Below are 19,387 nucleotides of genomic sequence, written 5' to 3'. Positions count from 1 at the left end.
GCGGCCGTTTGTCAGAGATATGGTCAGAGACTGTACACGGTGGTGTTTGGACGCTTTCAATCCCACAGTGCACTGCGCGATGTCCAAGATGACGGTATTTGTGAAACGGGTTATAGACCCTCATGTTAAAATGCCCAAATTAACAGCACAAATAAACATGTTTACAGCCTGGTGCAAAAAAACATTTTTGGTCTTTATAGCTAATTCCAACATTCATGACAACAACTGTGCAGGGGGTTATTTTTATATAACTCACCAATTTACATTTTATTAAGGCTTAAAGTTATGCATATTTAAGGGCAAAGCCACTTGAGTGACAGGCTGTCTGCGAGGCGTCGCTACAGTCTGTGAGTTAGATCAACCTTCTCATCCAAATATGGTCGAGTCCACAAACCAACAGGTGATGTCACTGTAGCTACGTCCATTGCTCTATACAGTCCATAGTTTACCACAGTACCTCTTAAGTTCCAGGCACGTTCTCCAAATGTGTGGAACCAGCACTGGTGCCTCTCAGGAAGACAGGTATGAGAATCCTGACCTACATAGATGACTGGCTGATTCCAAGATCATGTATGTATTTTCAAGTGCATTACAGGTAAAGAACAAATAAAACATAATATTAAGAAAGAAGCGAATGTGAATAAATATCAACGTATAAAGACTAATAAATAATTTCCAACTTCAGAGGTGCATGTGACTCATACAAATAGCCAAACAAAGGCATGTTAACATTTAAGACTTGCATATTTCATAAACAGTAATGTCACTCATATGATACACATCAGTATCACACCATTAGTTTTTAACAACTACATTGCACTCACTGTGAAACTAACATCGTCCTTGCTTTGGGAGATTATGATTGTTTCAAAGCTGCTAAAAAGTAATACTGTCATATGAAGGGAAAAAGAAGTTTGTTCCACGACAGTTTCTCACGAGTGTGGACTCGTGTCGTGTGAACTAAGTGCTGTATTCATTCTGTAATCTCTTCCAAATGTTTTTCAAGTATATGGCTTCTCAGCTGTATGGGTGATGCAACAACTGGTACCTCTGTGCTGCAGTTATACAGCTTTTAAGCTGTGGGCTCTTTTCATGTGGGTTTTCAAGCAACTGTTAGATCTGAAATCTTTCCCACATGTTTCGCATTTATATGGTTTCTCCCCTGAGTGAATTCTCATGTGGACTTTTAAGTAAGCATTTCAAGTAAAACCATTCCCGCATGTCATACATGTAAATGGCTTCTCACCTGTGTGGATTCTTACATGCCGATTCAATACTGATGTCTCACTGAATCTTTTCCTGCAGGTCTTGCAAAGGTAGGGTTTCTCACCTGTATGGATTCTCATGTGGTATAACAAGCCACTATTATACTGGAAATCTTTGCCACACATTTTGCAACAATATGGCTTCTCACCTGTGTGACATGAGCGTTCGATACTGATGCATATCTGGAGCTTTCCCTAAAGACATTGCAAGAATGAGGCTTCTCACCTGTGTGGAATCTCAGATGGATATACAACTGGGACTTAAACATGAAATTTTTCTCACAAGTTACACACTGAAAAAACGGATTACCTGTTTGAGCATTAATAACCTTTGACATGATAGAGTCATATACATTGCTAGTGTGACTATTGCTTACATGACGTCTTTCCATTGGTTGAGGCTCTGTATTTTTGGTTGATCCTGTGTCCCCATGTTTTCCTGTTCTCAGCTATATGAGAGTTGAAAGAGAGGAGCTGGTGGTCACTGTTTGCTTCTGATACTACAGAGTATATGACTGGTGTGACTGATGTGTAGTTTAGAAGCTTTTCCTCCACAGCATTCTGAGTTACATTGATACTTAGGTTCAGAGTCTGATCTTCACTGCTTCTCTGCTCACTTTCCTCATCAGCAGGAGTCAACATAAAGCCATCAGTCTCCTGCTTCACAACAAGCTGCTCTCCCTCCTGACTGCTGCACACTTCCTCCTCTTCCTCTTTAATGTGTGGAGGCTCTGGCTCCTCTTGGTCCACACTGGACTTCCTCTCCTCAATACAGAGCTGCTGCTCAGGGACAACCTCCTCCTCCTTACACACATGTTGCTGTGGGAGCTCTGGAGGGACACACAACAACACCAACAGCATACTAATGTCATGCTACAGCAAATAAACACACATGCCAGTAAATTACTTCAATTAGCTTTCACCCACCTGTCCTGTGTAACTTTATTTCAGGCTTCAAAACGATATCCAACAGTCTGCGCTGACGATCGATCTCTTCCTCGTACTCGACGATGCTTCTTTGAAAAACTCCCAATATTTCTTCAGCAGCAGCAGTTAGTCGCTCGTTGATAAACTCTCTCAAAGACTCAACTGAACACATTGTTGTCACATGAAGTGAAATGTTTATCTATGTAAAAACTACACCACCACGTCCCAATAAATTCTATGCATTCCTAGCTAGCGTTGGCTTTGTTTACTTCCGCTGGATGTGTCACACTGTAAAAGTTCCGGCAGAGCAAGTAAGCTATTTTTCCTCCACGTAATATATATCCACAGTTTATCTCCCCACAAAATAAATATGTGGAACACAGGGATGGCGCTACACCGGGGCTAGTGGGTGCTATAGTCCCGTCAAAAATCTGTGTAGCCCCAGTTAAGCCCCTCAAGCATTTTATTTTATATTTTATAATATATATTTTTAAGTTAAAAAACATTAAGTAGCCATTCTGTTCCAATGCAATCCCTGCTTGCATGTTTGTGCTGCGCCTATACCCCATTGATTGGTGTACCATAACCTCTGTGTGTGTGAGTGTGCGTGTGTGTGTGTGTGAGAGAGAGAGAGGGGAGAAAAGGGGGGTGGGGGGAGTCCTTTGTTTATACTTGCGTGTTAGGCTAAGGCTAGCTAGCCGACAGTCCGTTGCAATGGGTCGTTTTGTGATCAAGAAAAAATCGTAGATGGTATGAGGATTACAAATGGCTGGAATATTCATATTAATTATGCATATGGAATAAATGCACTTGCTGTCGCATTTTGGATGTATTGTCTGGTTATTGTCAGGCGCATGGGCGCATCCGGTGCTGAATCTGTCACCTTCGCACGTGAAACATTTTTGCCATTGCCTTGTGGTCACTTGTATTAGGCCTAACTATTTTGTTGGATATTCTTTGGAAAAATTCAGTTAAAACCAATTTTATATCGAACATGCTTATGCTGTGTATCATAGCTGCTTTTATTGAAAAAACAAGAACCTCCTTATAAAGTAACTGAAGTCATGAAAATCAATTATTTTCTTAGCACCCCCACGTATCGGTCAAGCTCCCCCTTAGCCCCGGGAGAGAAAAAATCCTGGCGCCGTGCCTGGTGGAACAATAAATACATAACCAGAAAGAATGAATTTATTTAATTTGCAACATTGGATTGACAGGAATATTTTTTTTCTTGGACACCTACAAAAGGAGGAATTCCTCTGATTTCCTGTCACTGATAAAGAATATTATTATATTTGATCAGATTTTTTAAATATACCAAATGTGAATTTTGTATTAAAAAAGAAAGAAGGGAAAAAAAGGAGAAGAAACAAGAAACATTTATTTGAGGACTATTTTAACACCCACACAAATCACTAAATTAAGATGGAAGCTTGATATTATGCTATAAAAAAAGAATGTTCAGCGGACTGTCAAGTTATTCATTTTCCCAGGAATGCTTCACACCCATGCAGCCACTTTGTTGAGGTTTCACCCATCATTTGAACATTTCAGGTGTGAATTTAGAAAGTACTTTGAGTCTAGATTATAAACAATAAGGAATGTGCTAATATAGAATACAACAGAATTTTTCTTGAAGAAATTTGATTTATTGCCTACTTTCCTGTCTTCTATTATTTCATATTGCTGTCTTTCATCTTTATTTTTTCAAATTATTGTTTTTTTTACTATATTACATTTATGTGTAATTGTTACCAAAGAATTGTGGGGGTTTTTTTGTTTGTATGTTTGTTTTTTTGCCTTAACACAGTATAAAAACACGCATGCATTCAAAATGTTAGTAATCATGTAACATTACTGGAAACATGCATGAAAGTACACAGTGGCTCCTGTCAGTACTACTGAGGCTATGATGTCTAAATAGCATTTTGGCAGAGCAGAGCATTTAGTGAAGTAATACTATATGTAGCAAATAAAGCAAAGTAATCAAGAAGACCTCAAAACTGACGTTTTCTTTTCTTTTTATTTGGTGTGTTCCCGATTTCATATCTATGTAGAATTTACATGCAATTTTAGCCATCTGATGATAATAGGTGTTGTACATAAAAACAGTACTTGAGTACATGTAGTGACATCCCTCCTCTACGTACATGTTTGTTCAATATGAAACAGCTCCACTGATCAAACACCATCAAATAATACTTTAACTTGGCCCACCTCTTGTATGTTATAACTTAACACTCTAAAAACAACAGTTCATCACTATGACTACTTTTACTTTTGATGACAGTCAAACCCATCTGCAGTCCTGATGAACAGAATTTGCCAACAGACTTCAGGGTGAATGTGGTATTCCTAAATCATGTACCTCATGTTGGCCACTAGATGGCTCCAATCAGTGTGATGCATTCCATCTTTCACAAGGGAGAAGTTCTTCCTGACAGAAATCGACATTAGTCCCTTAGCAGTTGAAGGCAAATTTAATGTGATGAATTAAAAGTGTTTTATCACTGGCAACTTGTAAGATGAACCACGGTTTTGGAAGTTAGTGATGTAGGATAGAAAGGCTACTGCATTTATCACTGGTAGCTAGTAATATCAAACAGGCCTGTACTTTTCTCAGAAGGTTACTGCTGTGATCACTTGTAGCCATTAATATTAATGACCTTTCTCTTGGAACAATTCGTGGTACTATCTGTGGTAACTAATAATATATAGAATCATTCTGTCTGAAACATTAAAGCAGTTTTTACTGTCACTTAATTGTCATCCTGTCAGAAATCTTTCTCCTAAGCTGTTACAGTTATCAGTGGTCAATAAAGGTCAATACTCCCTATTCTTTCTGTGCCCTATAACATTTCAGTCAGTACTTTGCAAACATGTTTGCCACTCAAAGCTTAATAGGAAACAGAGAGAGAACCCTCCAGCCACTACCATAAACCACCCGATAAATGCACTAGCCTTTTTGAGAGGAAGTATTATATCCTGACATCACTAAATCAGGGTTTTCTGATGTGCTCTCATCCCAACTCGTCAAATACCACCACTTCAAGGTCAACTGACCATAACGTCAAAATGACGCTCTAGGTACCCTTCTGCAGGGCCGCCCCTCCCTAAATGCAGAACACGCGCTGTGCGTAGGGCCTCATCTTCCATGGGGGGCCACATTTTGCAAGAGGGGACGCATTTGCGCATATGCGCTACCGTGAGGCACGCGTAGAATCAGCTCGAGGAAGGAGAGAAGAGACCCGTAATCTGACCGCGCATGCGTCGCTGCAATGATTGACAGCATTCGACATCTGACCAATCAGAGGGGAGCGCCGGCAGGCACTTGCAGAGCTGCAGCAGGTGAAGAGTTGTCGACATGTCGTCCAAAAGACATCACGAGTCAGGAGGGAGCAAGAGGGAAAAAAAGGCAAAACAAGAGGGAGCTTGTGCTTCACTTGAAGGTGGGTATGTTGTTGCACAAACACCTAAGCTGCTACTCATTAGATAGGAATCTCTGTCTCCAGTCTCTGTCTAGACTGGAGAATTTTTTTTTTTTCCAGCGGCCCTGATTGACATTTATTGAATGTCTTGTTAACGCCCTATGCATTCACCTCTGATGAAAAGGAGTGGTAAAATGACCAGTTGGTGATCGTATATATATTGATAGGCTATAAACTTTAGCGAATATATAATATATTATATAAATAAAATTTCGCTTAGGGCCCCAATTTGGTCAGGGGCAGCCCTGCCCTTCTGCATCTGTTTTAGACGTTCACAGCCAGCGTCTCATTTGGTGCTTGTTTCATGCACTGTGTCTTTTCAAAATACAATTCTGTTGTCACAGTAAATGTACAGTTTCAGCTTGTTACATGCATACAGTCTTTTTTAAAATAAACTTACTACGTAGGTAAAACACTTAAGTTTAGGCAACAAAAGCACGTAATTAAGTTTTTAAAAAAAACATGGTTTAGCTTAAAATAAATATGATTCTTACTAACGTAATGTCATGTCACATGACATAAGTCATGAGATATACATCACTAGTGTAACATGCTACTCAGACTAGCACATTACACTGTCATTACAGCAACTCCACTGGCTTTTGGTTTTACACGAGAAATGAACAGCGGGCTGCCAGGTGAAAGTCCAGTGTGTGATGGACCCACCTCCCCTCCCACCTATGTATGGACTTTCTTGCTCTTTATACTGCAGTTGCCAGTGGTATCAGAGATAGCCGCCACTTAACGCGTACCGTACCACTGCGACTGCTGCCTCTGTACGTCAGTATCTGACACCAAAGTACTTTATGAAGCAATGGTATTTAATAGGTTGGGAGTGAGAGCAGGCTGGTTTCCCACACATTTACTTATTTGTGGCAGCCCGCCACGATTTAAACATCTGCTGCCACATTTTACTTTTCTATTTTTGGAGCTGGACTGTACACTGGCAGCGCTGTGGTAATATATAACCAGTTCAGATATTGATTGCTCCACACTCTCTGAGTGCAGAGTGTACTGTGGGCACAGATGGAGCAACAGAATGGAGTGTCAACAGCTCCGCCTGCACTCTAGTCACAGACTCGCAAAAAGAGTTTTTTAATACAAGTGTCACTGAATGATATACAAGACAACACAAGCAACTTACGAGTTGCCAGTTATGAAACACTTTTAATTAAGCAGATTAAATTTGCCTTTACCCTAAGGGGTTAATGTTGATTAGAACTTCTCCCTTGTGCAACATGAAGTGCTTCACCACTGATAGGAGCCATCTAGCAGCCAAAGTGAGACACATGATTTTGTAGATTGCTTTCTAACACGATTTGCTGCTTAGATCAGCTAACATTTAAAGTAACTGGAATTTTTAAGTGTGGAACAATTATTTCACATGCTAAAATTCAGCATCATCTTTGTAAAGAATTTCATTTTTACAGATCACTGGATATTTTGTAGTCCTTGATTTTTGTTACACGTTTAAGAGGGTCCAAAATGTCTTCCCGACAAAACAGAAAAAGTCCAGTTGTTTTAAATTAAAGACTCCACTCGTGGCATGTAAAACTAGAGGAGTTCCATGTGTTTTAAGAGGATTAGAGGAGAATTCTTCTTTTACAATATTACACTATGTACTGACTTTATAACTTTTTCTTTTGCTGAGTTTAAACTGTAATAATTTTGCGGTAATGTAAAAACTTGAAATGATGCACAAAACTATTAGTATGTCATGTGCTTGTGGTTTTCTTGCATTAAGTGCAGATTATTACATTCTAAACTTTTATTACGTTGTGCACATTTATTACAGTGGGCACAGTTGTTACATACTGAGTTGCTACATATTCCTTGCCAGTTAATATACTTTTAAGTGTCTCTTCCTGCACATCTTGCAAAGTTAATGCTTCTCAACAGTGTGGATTCTCATGTGGACTTTCAAGTCACTATTCTGTCTGAAAGCTTTCCCACACGTTTTGCATGTAAACGGCTTCTCACCTGTGTGGATTCTCATGTGGGCCAACAAGCTACTGCTATGTTGGAAATCTTTCCCACATATTTTGCAAGAATATGGCTTCTCACCTGTGTGGATTCTCATGTGGAGGGTCAAGTTACTGATCGTTCTGAAATCTCTCCCACATGTATTGCAAGTATGTGGTTTCTCTCCAGTGTGGATTCTCGTGTGGAGTGTCAAGTTACTGCTAGTTCTGAAAGCTCTCCCACATGTTTTACAAGTATATGGCCTCTCACCTGTGTGGATTCTCATGTGTACTGTCAAGTCAGCATTACGCCTGAAATCTTTCCCACATGTTTCACAAGTATGGGGCTTCTCATCACTGTGGATTCTCATGTGGAGTGTCAAGTTACTACAAGTTCTGAAATCTTTCCCACATATTTCACAAGTAAATGGCTTCTCACCTGTGTGGATTCTCATATGCCTTTTCAACGCAGTCATGTGACAGAGTCTTTTCCCACAGGTGTTGCAAAGGTACGGCTTCTCACCTGTGTGGATTCTCATGTGGTACAGCAAGCCACTATTAGATTGGAAAGCTTTTCCACATGTTTTGCAAGAAAATGGCTTCTCGCCTGTGTGGAGTCTCAGGTGGTTATGCAAGTGGGACTTAAACTTGAAAGCTTTCCCACAAGTGTCACATGTGACAGATTTTCCACCTGTGTGAATATTGCTGTGTATATTTGGAATTGTTGAGTCATATACATTGTTAGTGTGACTTTCACTTTCATGAAGTCTTTCATTTGGTTGAAGCTCTGCATTTCTAGTTGATCCCGAGTCTCCATGTTTGCCTCCTGTCTGATCTTGGCTCTCAGCTACATGAGAGTTGCAAGAGAGGAGTTGATGGTCACTGTTTGTGTCTGGTTCACTGTGCTCACTTTCCTCATCAGCAGGAGTCAACATAAAGCCATCAGTCTCCTGCTTCACTACAAGCTGCTCTCCCCCCTGACTGCTGCACACTTCCTCCTCTTCCTCTTTAATGTGTGGAGGCTCTGGCTCCTCTTGGTCCACACTGGACTTCCTCTCCTCAATACAGAGCTGCTGCTCAGGCACAACCTCCTCCTCCTTACACACATGTTGCTGTGGGAGCTCTGGAGGGACACACAACAACACCAACAGCATACTAATGTCATGCTACAGCAAATATACACACATGCCAGTAAATTAGTACCAGTAGATATTCAAACACACACCTGTCCTGTGTAACTCTATTCCGGGTTTCCAAACGATATCCAACAGTCTGCGCTGACGATCGATCTCTTCCTCGTACTCGACGATGCTTCTTTGAAAAACTCCCAATATTTCTTCAGCAGCAGCAGTTAGTCGCTCGTTGACAAACTCTCTCAAAGACTCAACTGAACACATTGTTGTTAAATTACAAGTGAACAATTTTTTTTATCGAAAACTACACCATCACGTCCCAAGAAATTCCAAACATCCACAGGGCTAACGCAGCTAGCGCTACCATTGTTTACTTCCGCTGGATGTGTCACACTGTTGAAGTTCCGGCAGTGAAAGTGAGCTGTTTTTTATTTTCCGCTCGTCGACGGGTTTATTACAAGTACTACTACAACTTCTTCTTCTTCTTCTTCTCCTTCTTCTTCATCTTCTTCTTCTTCTTCTTACTTCTAATCCTTTCTTTATACGTCTTTGTTATGATTGATTTTTGTGATATCCCCTTTCTTTCTTCTGAATCACTGCTGTTCTTTCTCCTTTCCCAAGTGGAACTGGTTCTGTAATTTCTTTCTGTAATGCCCCTTTTGCTAGTTTATCGGCACATTAATTCCCTCTCAGCCCCTCGTGTGCTGGCACCCAACAAAACTGTACATCTGTACCACCTCTGTGAAGTCTTAGTTAACTATGAAAAAGTTCACTGAGTAAATTTTCTCTGACAGTTGTTGAATGTACGCTTTCTAAAACAGCTAGAGTCTGTGCACACCACCACCCCACCAGGCCTGACCTCTTCAACCCACTGTAAAGCAAAAATGACTGCCATTAGTTCTGCTGTAACTGGTCACACGGTCTTTTGGAAATAGATATGTTGAACTCTGGGTTATCCACACCGACTCCCACACATTCCTGTTTATTCTGTATTAGAGCCACTGGTGCAGATTTTGAGATAATTGTATTCGTTAGATATATACTTGCTCTAACTCCCACTTCACTCAGTTGCCATTCTCTTTTCTTTTCCAGAGCACTGTTGTCTATCTTTACGTCTGGGAGAAGCCACAGGGGTACAAAACAAACTGGGGTGAATCTGGTGAACTCTGATGTTTGTTTGCCCCCTAGTTGCATCCAGCCACAGCCCGTAATAGATATATCGCTTTTTTTTTTTTTTTCATTTTATTTTTAAGTGGTTATTATGTACTTTCCATGTCAGAACATGTTTTTATTGTCTGCACCAAGGGTACGTACAGAGTTTGGCAAGCGAGCATTTATGTATGCATCTCTATATATGGAATCTGCTGCAGAGGGACTTAAAGGTGCACTCATTGGTTTCTGCACTGTTGCAGGATTTCTGTAAATATGCCAGTGTCACAGTGTCTCTTAGCTGGTTTTTGTAATCATGCGTAGTTGCCCTTTTTTGCATTTTTATGGTTCACTTCTAGCATACATTAACATAGTCATCTTTTAGTAATCCTATTTTGTGTTTTACATTGCTTTTTTTTGTTTTAGAGCTGAACATTTTTATTATGTATTTTTGTTCTGTGTTGTCTGTCTGTAACTTATTTTGCTGCCTGTCTTGGCCAGGACACTCTTGAAAAAGAGATTTTTAATCTCAAGAGGTTTTCCCAGTTAAATTAAAGGGAAATTTTGGTTTATTTCAACCTGTCTCCTATCGTCCTAAATTTGTTTCAAGTGACTAGTGACAAAAAATAATAGTTAGCATGTTAGCCGTTAGCCTAGATACAGGTAAGACAACACGTTTACATGTCGTTTTCTATATGTTCTCTGACATTTATCCTAACGACATGAGGCGGTCTTTGTGGAAAAAAAGCTTGTTTAGTGGACTAACTTTGCACTTGAAGGTTGCCCGTTCACTTACGTTTTGACAGGTCTGACGCTACTATGCGCCCCGGCTGTATCTAGGCTAACGGCTAACATGCTAACTATTATTTTTATGTCACTAGTCACTTGAAACAAATTTAGGACGATAGGAGACAGGTTGAAATAAACCGAAATTTCCCTTTAAGTTTTAAGAAAAAATAAAATTAAATGTATATTTGCTGCCATAGCCATACACCCAAGCACTTAAATTTGGACACTCGCTCAATCAACTGACTGTACAATGTTAACTTCTCAGCATTGGTCTTTGTTTTTTGGTAAACATCATGTAACAAGACTTGCTTGTTTACATATTGAACCCCCACTCATACCACATCTCCACTTTCTTTATTGCTCTTCCTATATTCTCGAATACACGTGGCACATTTCTTCCCCTCATCCATATGGCCCCATCATCCATCTAAATTTGCAATGATGTCATATATCATTATGTTGAACAGTACTGAGCTTATTATACTATATACTAACTAAAGTCTTTTCCACATCATTACTTACTCTAATTAAAGAATCTACTGTTGATCACCCTTTTTGAACTCTATTTCTAAAATTACTCGATCTTTTTGATCCAAGACATGTGATAATCTACAGATGATTATCTTTTCCGTCCATTTGCACAAATGAGAAGTCAACGCCATTCTGCTCTAACAGTTTACATCAATGACTGTGAAAATATGGATGCTTCACACACATCTTCCCCCCAGCAGCACACAAGATCTATACAATCAGCACAGTCTCAAGATGTGCACCGTTGAACATTATGATGTCACAGTGAAGCTGACCACCTTTTGGATATAAAATCTCTCCACTTCATCACTGCATCCTGTTAGACATTTGTGTGAAGATTTGTCATAATTAGTACAAGAATCCTTGAGTTATGGTCAGAAACATATTTTGTGAGGTCACAGTGACCTTGACTTTTGACTTTCGTCCATCAAAGTCTAATGTGTTTATTTCTTAGTCCAAGTGGACATTTGTGTCAAATTAAAAGAAATTCCTTCAAGGCCTTCTTGAGATATGGCTTTCTCAAAAATGAGACAAATTCGAGGTCACAGTGACCTTGATGTTTGACCACCAAAGTTTAATCAGTTTGTCATTTGAAGATTGATTTGAGATACAGCTGTGTCAAGTTTTTCTAGTCATAAATCTGTGATAAACATTGTGTTTTGGTTAGGCACCTATTAAAACTTTAAAAGTTTAGTGTGAGGGTGCTTAAAGAACATTATTATCAAGTATACAATGGCCATTCCCATGTTCAATTATGTCTCATACGTTGTTGCAGCAGTTTATGGGTTGATAACATTTGTTTCCCTGATATAGTGCTACATTTAAGGGTTTTTTTTAACCCTAGATAACTGATAAAAATGTCCAAACCAAATCTCTCCAAAGTACCACAAAAGACACCAAGACCTCAAGGAACAATGTAGAAAAATCCATGCTGTGAATTGGTATCAAAAGTAAAAGCATAAAAGGTACATTTGCCTCTAAAATCTGGTGAAGTAGAATAGAATATGTAACATCAAAGCACGCATTTTTGTTCAATATGAAGCAGCTCCACTGACAACACTTTGAAACTTTTTCAAAAAATTTGGAAGATAGACTGTTTCAAAGAACAACAGGATTATGAGTAAAACTGAGAGTTAGTTCAACAAAATGGCATTTTAACAAATGTAGTTCTTCAACATATTGTGACCTCCTCTCAGTGGGCAATTTTACTTGATTCAGATAGAGAGCACGTCTCCACAGGAGTTTCAGCTCTATGGTTTCTCCTGTTTACTGGTCCTCGGATGTTTTTTCAAGTATGTGATCTGAGTAAAACTTTTCCCACAGGTGCTACAAACATGCAACACCTCACTTCTGTCAGTTCTTGTGTGCTTTGACCATGAACCAGAACTAAATCAGCTCCCACATATTTAACAAACACAAGACCACTTGTCTGTCTGAGATCTTATATGCCTTGACAGTTGTCACACATTCAACTGTCTCTTCCTGCAGGTCTTGCAAAGTTACAAAGTCTCACCTGTGTGGATTTTAAAATGCCTTTCCAGCACGCGTATGTCGCTGAATCTTTTCCCACATATCCTGCAAAGGTGTGGTTTCTCGCCTGTGTGAATTCTCATGTGGGCTGTCAAATGACTAGTCTGTCTGAAAGCTCTCCCACATGTTTTGCACATAAACGGCTTCTCACCTGTGTGGATTCTCTGGTGTATTTTTAAGTTATACCTGTACAGAAAAGCTTTTCCACACATGTCACATTTGTGAGATTTTTCATCTGTGTTGCTGTTGTTTTCATGATGTCCTCCCTTCTCATCTTGGCTCTCAGCTACATGAGAGTTGTGACAGAGCAGCTGGTGCTCACTGGTTGGTATCACATAGCTTATAACTGGTATAATGACGACAGAGTCATTCTGTGCTGCACTTTGAGTGTCATCATGAATGAAGTCCAGAGTCTGATCTTCACTCTGCTCACTTTCCTCATCAGCAGGAGTCAACATAAAGCCATCAGTCTCCTGCTTCACTACAAGCTGCTCTCCCTCCTGACTGCTGCACACTTCCTCCTCTTCCTCTTTAATGTGTGGAGGCTCTGGCTCCTCTTGGTCCACACTGGACTTCCTCTCCTCAATACAGAGATGCTGGTCCTTACAAAAATGTTGCTGTGGGAGCTCTGGAGGGACACACAACAAAACGTACGGGATACTACTGTGATTGCAGAGCAAAAATAGGCCTACTGACATGCGAGTGAATTAGTATTAATTTTTCCTACACACCTGTCCTGTGTAACTTTATTTCAGGTTTCCAAACGATATCCAACAGTCTGCGCTGACGATCGATCTCTTCCTCGTACTCGACGATGCTTCTTTGAAAAACTCCCAATATTTCTTCAGCAGCAGCAGTTAGTCGCTCGTTGACAAACTCTCTCAAAGACTCAACTGAACACATTGTTGCCTAATTACATCTAACCCTTTATTATCGAAAACTACACCATCATCCCGCCGCTAAATCCACACATCTGTGGAGCTAACGCTGCTAGCGCATGTTTTGTTTACTTCCGGTGGATGTGTCACAGCATTAAAGTTCCGGCAGTGAAAGTGAGTATTTTTTTTTCCCTCTGCTTATCAACGGGTTCTTACTTCTTTTTCTCTAAGTTTATTGGCAGATCGCAAACAACTTTAAGGTGCATACCTTCACCTAGAGTGTATACAAAAGTGTGCAACATCATATGAATGTACCTTATGTCCTTAATTCTTCCCATTAACCCTGCGGCATTTCAAAAAGCAAAAAAGTGCCTTCCTGGTCCTACCTCCTCTATTTCTCCCTCTGTTCCCTGTAACCACATCAAATTCCACCCCCACCTTGCCTCTAGGACTTTATCAATCAATCTTTCCCTTTCCTCCTCATCCATAGTGCAATGCAGTAAAATATATTTTACATTTTCTTTAACTCAACAGTTCCCACAGTTTCTTTGTATATCTTTTTTATGACTGATTTTTATGTTTTGGGATATACCCTTCCTTTCTGGTCTTCCTTCTACCTTTTTATTGTTTACTTCCACTGAACGTGTCTCACTGTGTTCCAGCAATGAAAGTGAGGTTTTATTTTCTTTCTGCTCATCAGCAGGTTCTTACAGTAGCAAATATATGGTTTATCCTCAAATTCTCTCCCCACAGTGAACAATAAACAGATATCCAGAAAGGTCCAGGTAGATGTAATATCACCTGTATTAAATGATGATTTGAATAAAAATTCTTTCCGCTGTCAGTGTGGTTGTACAGCTCTCTTACTCTCTCCATGCTTTCAAAATGTTAGTAAATGTACAAAACACATCGATAACCACATCGTATTTAACAACCTCAATATGATTTTTAAATCTTGCCGATGTAGTGTCTGCCTCTCCTCCCCCACTGTCTAATAATCCCTTTGACCTTGTCAACTACTATAATGGCATACTCTCCTCCTGTCTTGCCCAGCTAGCTCTTCTCAAAACTAAAACTCTCATTCACACACTTAGCCCCCTGGTATACCTGAACTCAGCCTCAACATCTGACCCAGTTCTCCCCCATCTCCCCAGTGGAGCTGGCCAAGTTGATGGCTGGAATGAAAAACTCCACCTGTGCTCTCAATCCCATTCCAAATAAATACAATACAAAAAAAATACCGGAAAGTGCTGTTGCCCACCTCTCCTCCAACGACCTGTTTGTACCATTTCAATCCGGCTTCCGCTCACAGCGTAGCACAGAAATCGTCCTTTTCAAAGTCATTAACAACCACCTTCACACCTCAGACTCTGGCCACCCCTCTATCCTCACCCTTCTTGACCAGACAGCAGCCTTTGACACCATCAATCTCGCAATTCTCCTCTCCCGCCTCCAGTCCTCCCTCAGCATCACCGGTACTGCCCTCTCCTGGTCATACCTCACAAATCGACATCTGTTTATCAATATTAACAACTGCACCTCCTCCCTTGCTCCTCTGTCCCAAGGCGTCCCTCAGGGTTAGGTGCTTGGGCCTCTCCTATTCATCCTCTACATGCTCCCCCTTGGTAACACCATTCACAGCCATGGCCTCAACTTCCATTGCTATGCCAATGACAGCCATCACCACTGGAACTCACTCCACTCTGACCACCTGCCTCAATGACATAAAGTCCTGGATGCAAGCCAGCTACCTTAAACTGTAAAAAATCTGACATGATTATCATCAGTCCAAAACCCCTCGTCAAAACCACTCACAACTTCTGACCCACCATTGATAACTCACTCTGTATTCAGCCCCATGCATCCGCAACCTCAGAGTTATTTTTGACAACAATCTCCCTTTCGAAAAACATGTCAATCAAATCACCAGCACTGTCTTCTTCCACCTAAGAAACATAGCTTATCTCAGCCCATCACTCTCCCCCTCTGCTGCTTAAACTCCAATCTATGCTTCCATCACATCCAGAATGGACGACTGTTACAGCGTTCTTCATGGTACACCATCCAAAGTCCTAAATAAACTCTAATACATCCAGAACTCTGCTGCCCATCTGCTTACCCATTCCTGCTCCCGCAATCACATCACCCCTGTCCCCCAGAACCTCCACTGGCTTCCTGTCCCACAACACAACCATTTCAAAGTCCTTCTCATCACTCATAGAGCCCTCCATAACCAGGCCCCCTACCTTACTGACCTGCTCCACCGCTATACTCTTTCCCGCAGCCTCCGCTCATCTGATACCAACCTCCTGGCTCCATCAGTCAGGATCAAGCACCAGACCTGGTGCGATAGAGCCTCCTCTATAGCTGCCCCCTCCCTCTGGAACTCTCTCCCCAAACACATTCAAGACTGCACTGATCTGTCCCAGTTCAAATCACTCATCAAATCTCATCTTTTCGAATTGTTTTTTAATGTGAATGACGCTGTGCGTATTTTACTGTACTCTATTTCATGATCATTTTAAATGGATGTAAAGTGTCTATGTACCATGAAAAGCGCTCTATGAAATAAAATGTATCATTATTATTAATATTGAATTTAAAAATTCCAGTCAGTAGTAAGTAACTTTAGCTGTCAAGTAAATCTAGTGGCCAAAAAGACAATTTTCATGTGAAGTAGAAAAATGTGTAGCACAAAAGGAAAGTAATCACAGAATACCTCAAACTTGATCATGTTTTTAGATTTATTTAAAGCATTCCAGACTTCATATCTATGTACCATTGACAAGCAATCATGGCCATCTGAGGACAATGTTGTAAATATAGTACTTCAGTACAGGTAATTTGATTCCTCCACGTTTGTTCACTTTGAAGCAGCTCCTCTGATCAAACAGTATCAAATTATACTTTAACTTGACCTCCAGCTGATGAGCTCCAACATTAAATCACCTCTTGAATGTTATAACTTAACACTGTAATAACAACAGTTCTTCACTATGACTACTTTTACAACTTGCTAACAGCTTTAGACTTCAGGGTGAGTCTGGTACTCTTAAAACTCAAAGACTGAAAAGAAATGGAAGATTGTTTCAAAGACAAACTGTTTTCAACGGTTATTTGAGTTAAAATAAGTGTTAGATGATGACATTTTTAACAAAATGTACAACATATTGTTGTCACCTCTCAATGGTGAATTTTACTTAATTCAGTTTGCGAACACATCTCCACAAGAGATTCAGCTCAATGGTTTCTCCAGTGTTTATTGATCCTCAGGTGCTTTTCAGTAACTGCTGCAATTATGCAACTCCTCACTTCTGTGAGTTCTTGTGTGCCAAGAACCAGAACTCCTGCATGTTTCACAAACACAAGGCCACTTGTCTGTATGAGATATAATATGCGTTGTGCTTGAAACACATCACAGTGTCACTTCTTGCAGGTCTTGCAAAGTTACACCTTCTCACCTGTGTGGATTCTCATGTGGACATTCAGGTGACTTTTTTGTCTGAAAGCTCTCCCACATGTTGTGCATATAAATGGCTTCTCACCTGTGTGGATTCTCATATGACCTTTCAATGCTGATTTGTCCCTGAATCTTTTCCCACAGGTACTGCAAGTGTGCAGCTTCTCACTGCTGTGCATTCTCATGTGGACTATCAACTTACAACTCTGTCTGAAAGCTTTCCCACATGTTGTGCATATATATGACTTCTCACCTGTGTGGATTCTCATGTGGACTCTAACCTCACTACTCTGTCTGAAAGCTTTCCCACATGTTGTGCATGTAAATGGCTTCTCACCTGTGTGGATTCTCATGTGGTCCAACAAGCTACTTTTATGTCTGAAAGCTGTTCCACATATTTTACAGGTAAATGGCCTCTCACCTGTGTGGATTCTCATGTGGATAGTCAACTGACCACTATGTCTGAAAGCTGTTCCACATGTTTTGCATGAAAACGGCTTCTCATCTGTGTGGATTCTCATGTGGACCATCAATTGAAAATTCTGTCTGAAAGTTTTCCCACATGTTGTGCATGTAAACAGCCTCTCGTCTGTGTGAATTCTCATGTGGACTGTCAACTCACTACTCCGTCTGAAAGCTCTCCCACATGTTTTGCATGTAAATGGCTTCTCACCTGTGTGGCTTCTCATGTGGGCTGTCAAATGACTATTGTGTCTGAAAGCTTTCCCACATGTCTGGCATGTAAAGGGTTTCTCGCCTGTGTGGATTCTTTTGTGGGCCAACAAGCTACTATTATGTCTGAAAGCTGTTCCACATGTTTTGCATGTAAAGGGCTTCTCACCTGTGTGGATTCTCAAGTGTATATTTAAGTTTGACTGATACCGAAAAGCTTTTCCACATGTGTCACATTTGAAAGACCTTTCACCTGTGCGAGTTTTGAGGTGAATCTTTGATATGGCAGAGTTGTTATCATTGTTACTGTGACTGTTGTTGTCATGATGTCCTCCTTCCTCATCTTGGCTCTCGGCTACATGAGAGTTGTGACAGAGCAGCTGGTGCTCACTGGTTGCTTCTGATATCACAGAGCTTATAACTGGCATTTTAAATACAGACTCTTTCTGTGCTGCACTTTGAGTGTCATCATGAATGAAGTCCAGAGTCTGATCTTCACTCTGCTCACTTTCCTCATCAGCAGGAGTCAACATAAAGCCATCAGTGTCCTGCTTCACTACAAGCTGCTCTCCCTCCTGACTGCTGCACACTTCCTCCTCTTTCTCTTTAATGTGTGGAGGCTCTGGCTCCTCTTGGTCCACACTGGACTTCCTCTCCTCAATACAGAGCTGCTGCTCAGGGACAACCTCCTCCTCCTTACACACATGTTGCTGTGGGAGCTCTGGAGGGACACACAACAACACCAACAGCATACTAATGTCATGCTACAGCAAATATACACACATGCCAGTAAATTACTTCAATTAGCTTTCACCCACCTGTCCTGTGTAACTTTATTTCAGGCTTCAAAACGATATCCAACAGTCTGCGCTGACGATCGATCTCTTCCTCGTACTCGACGATGCTTCTTTGAAAAACTCCCAATATTTCTTCAGCAGCAGCAGTTAGTCGCTCGTTGACAAACTCTCTCAAAGACTCAACTGAACACATTGTTGTCTAATTACAAGTCAGATATTCATCCACACGAAAACGACACTTTCATCTCCGAGATAAATCCACATATCGGCAGAGATAACGCAGTTCGCGCTGGTATTGTTCTTACTTCCGGTGGATGTGTCACAATTGTGAATTTCCGGCAGTTAAAGTGAGCTGCTTATCTCATAGACAAATATGGTTTATCTCCGCTCATCTGCGGGTTCTTACTTTTCTTCTTCCATTTCTTCTTCTCTCGGTTTATTGGCGGATCGCAAACAACTTAAAGGTGCATACCGCCACCCACTGTACAAGAGTGTATAACATCATATCTATGTAGCTTATGTCGTTGAATCTTCCCATCAACCCTGTGACATTTCAGAGTAAAAAGCACCTTCCTGGTGATTCTCATCTCCTCTACCTCTCCCTCTGTTCCCTGTACCCCATCAAATCCCACTCCCGCCCTGCTTCTAGAGCTTTAGTTTGAAACATAGATGCACTCACACAAAATGGCCCTACAAGTGTTACTGAGGCAAATTTTGTAGCAGCTCATTAAGGTGGAGCTATATTTTATTCGGTTCACACACTGATGGATAGTTCAACAAGGCATCGAATGTAATAATCTCACTATT

At 40.7% G+C, this 19,387-nt stretch overlaps 2 protein-coding genes across 2 annotated transcripts; both read right to left on the bottom strand.

The window, feature by feature from the left end:
- Positions 1-672: 672 nt before the first annotated feature.
- Positions 673-10,873, bottom strand: LOC117257137 (uncharacterized). The gene is made up of 4 exons (XM_033627066.2): positions 8,867-10,873; positions 8,081-8,764; positions 2,193-2,354; positions 673-2,095 (listed from the first exon to the last, which is right to left on the bottom strand). Exons 1-4 carry the CDS (start codon positions 9,036-9,038, stop codon positions 1,632-1,634), a joined length of 1,482 nt encoding a protein of 493 aa, XP_033482957.2. The 5' UTR covers positions 9,039-10,873; the 3' UTR covers positions 673-1,631.
- Positions 10,874-16,377: 5,504 nt separating this feature from the next.
- Positions 16,378-19,146, bottom strand: LOC117257130 (uncharacterized). Its single transcript, XM_033627057.2, has 2 exons — positions 18,602-19,146; positions 16,378-18,504 (listed from the first exon to the last, which is right to left on the bottom strand). Exons 1-2 carry the CDS (start codon positions 18,771-18,773, stop codon positions 17,099-17,101), a joined length of 1,578 nt encoding a protein of 525 aa, XP_033482948.2. The 5' UTR covers positions 18,774-19,146; the 3' UTR covers positions 16,378-17,098.
- Between the last annotated feature and the right edge of the window lie 241 nt (positions 19,147-19,387).

This window comes from Epinephelus lanceolatus, chromosome 1, assembly GCF_041903045.1.
Source record: "Epinephelus lanceolatus isolate andai-2023 chromosome 1, ASM4190304v1, whole genome shotgun sequence".
NCBI lineage: Eukaryota > Metazoa > Chordata > Actinopteri > Perciformes > Serranidae > Epinephelus > Epinephelus lanceolatus.
The sequence above is the reverse complement of the archived record's forward strand: the minus strand, read 5'-3'. Positions and strand labels throughout refer to the sequence as shown.

What these genes read in the sequence shown, in the direction of transcription:
- LOC117257130 (XM_033627057.2), bottom strand. Translation starts at nt 18,773, where the DNA reads ATGTGTTCAGTTGAGTCTTTGAGAGAGTTTGTCAACGAGCGACTAACT. An exon ending in AATAAAGTTACACAGGACAG is followed by an intron (nt 18,505 to 18,601) that starts GTGGGTGAAAGC and finishes GTGTCCCTCCAG; the next exon opens with AGCTCCCACAGCAACATGTG.
- LOC117257137 (XM_033627066.2), bottom strand. Translation starts at nt 9,038, where the DNA reads ATGTGTTCAGTTGAGTCTTTGAGAGAGTTTGTCAACGAGCGACTAACT. An exon ending in AATAGAGTTACACAGGACAG is followed by an intron (nt 8,765 to 8,866) that starts GTGTGTGTTTGA and finishes GTGTCCCTCCAG; the next exon opens with AGCTCCCACAGCAACATGTG. An exon ending in GCATATGAGAATCCACACAG is followed by an intron (nt 2,355 to 8,080) that starts GTGAGAAGCCAT and finishes CAATGTGTTCAG; the next exon opens with TTGAGTCTTTGAGAGAGTTT.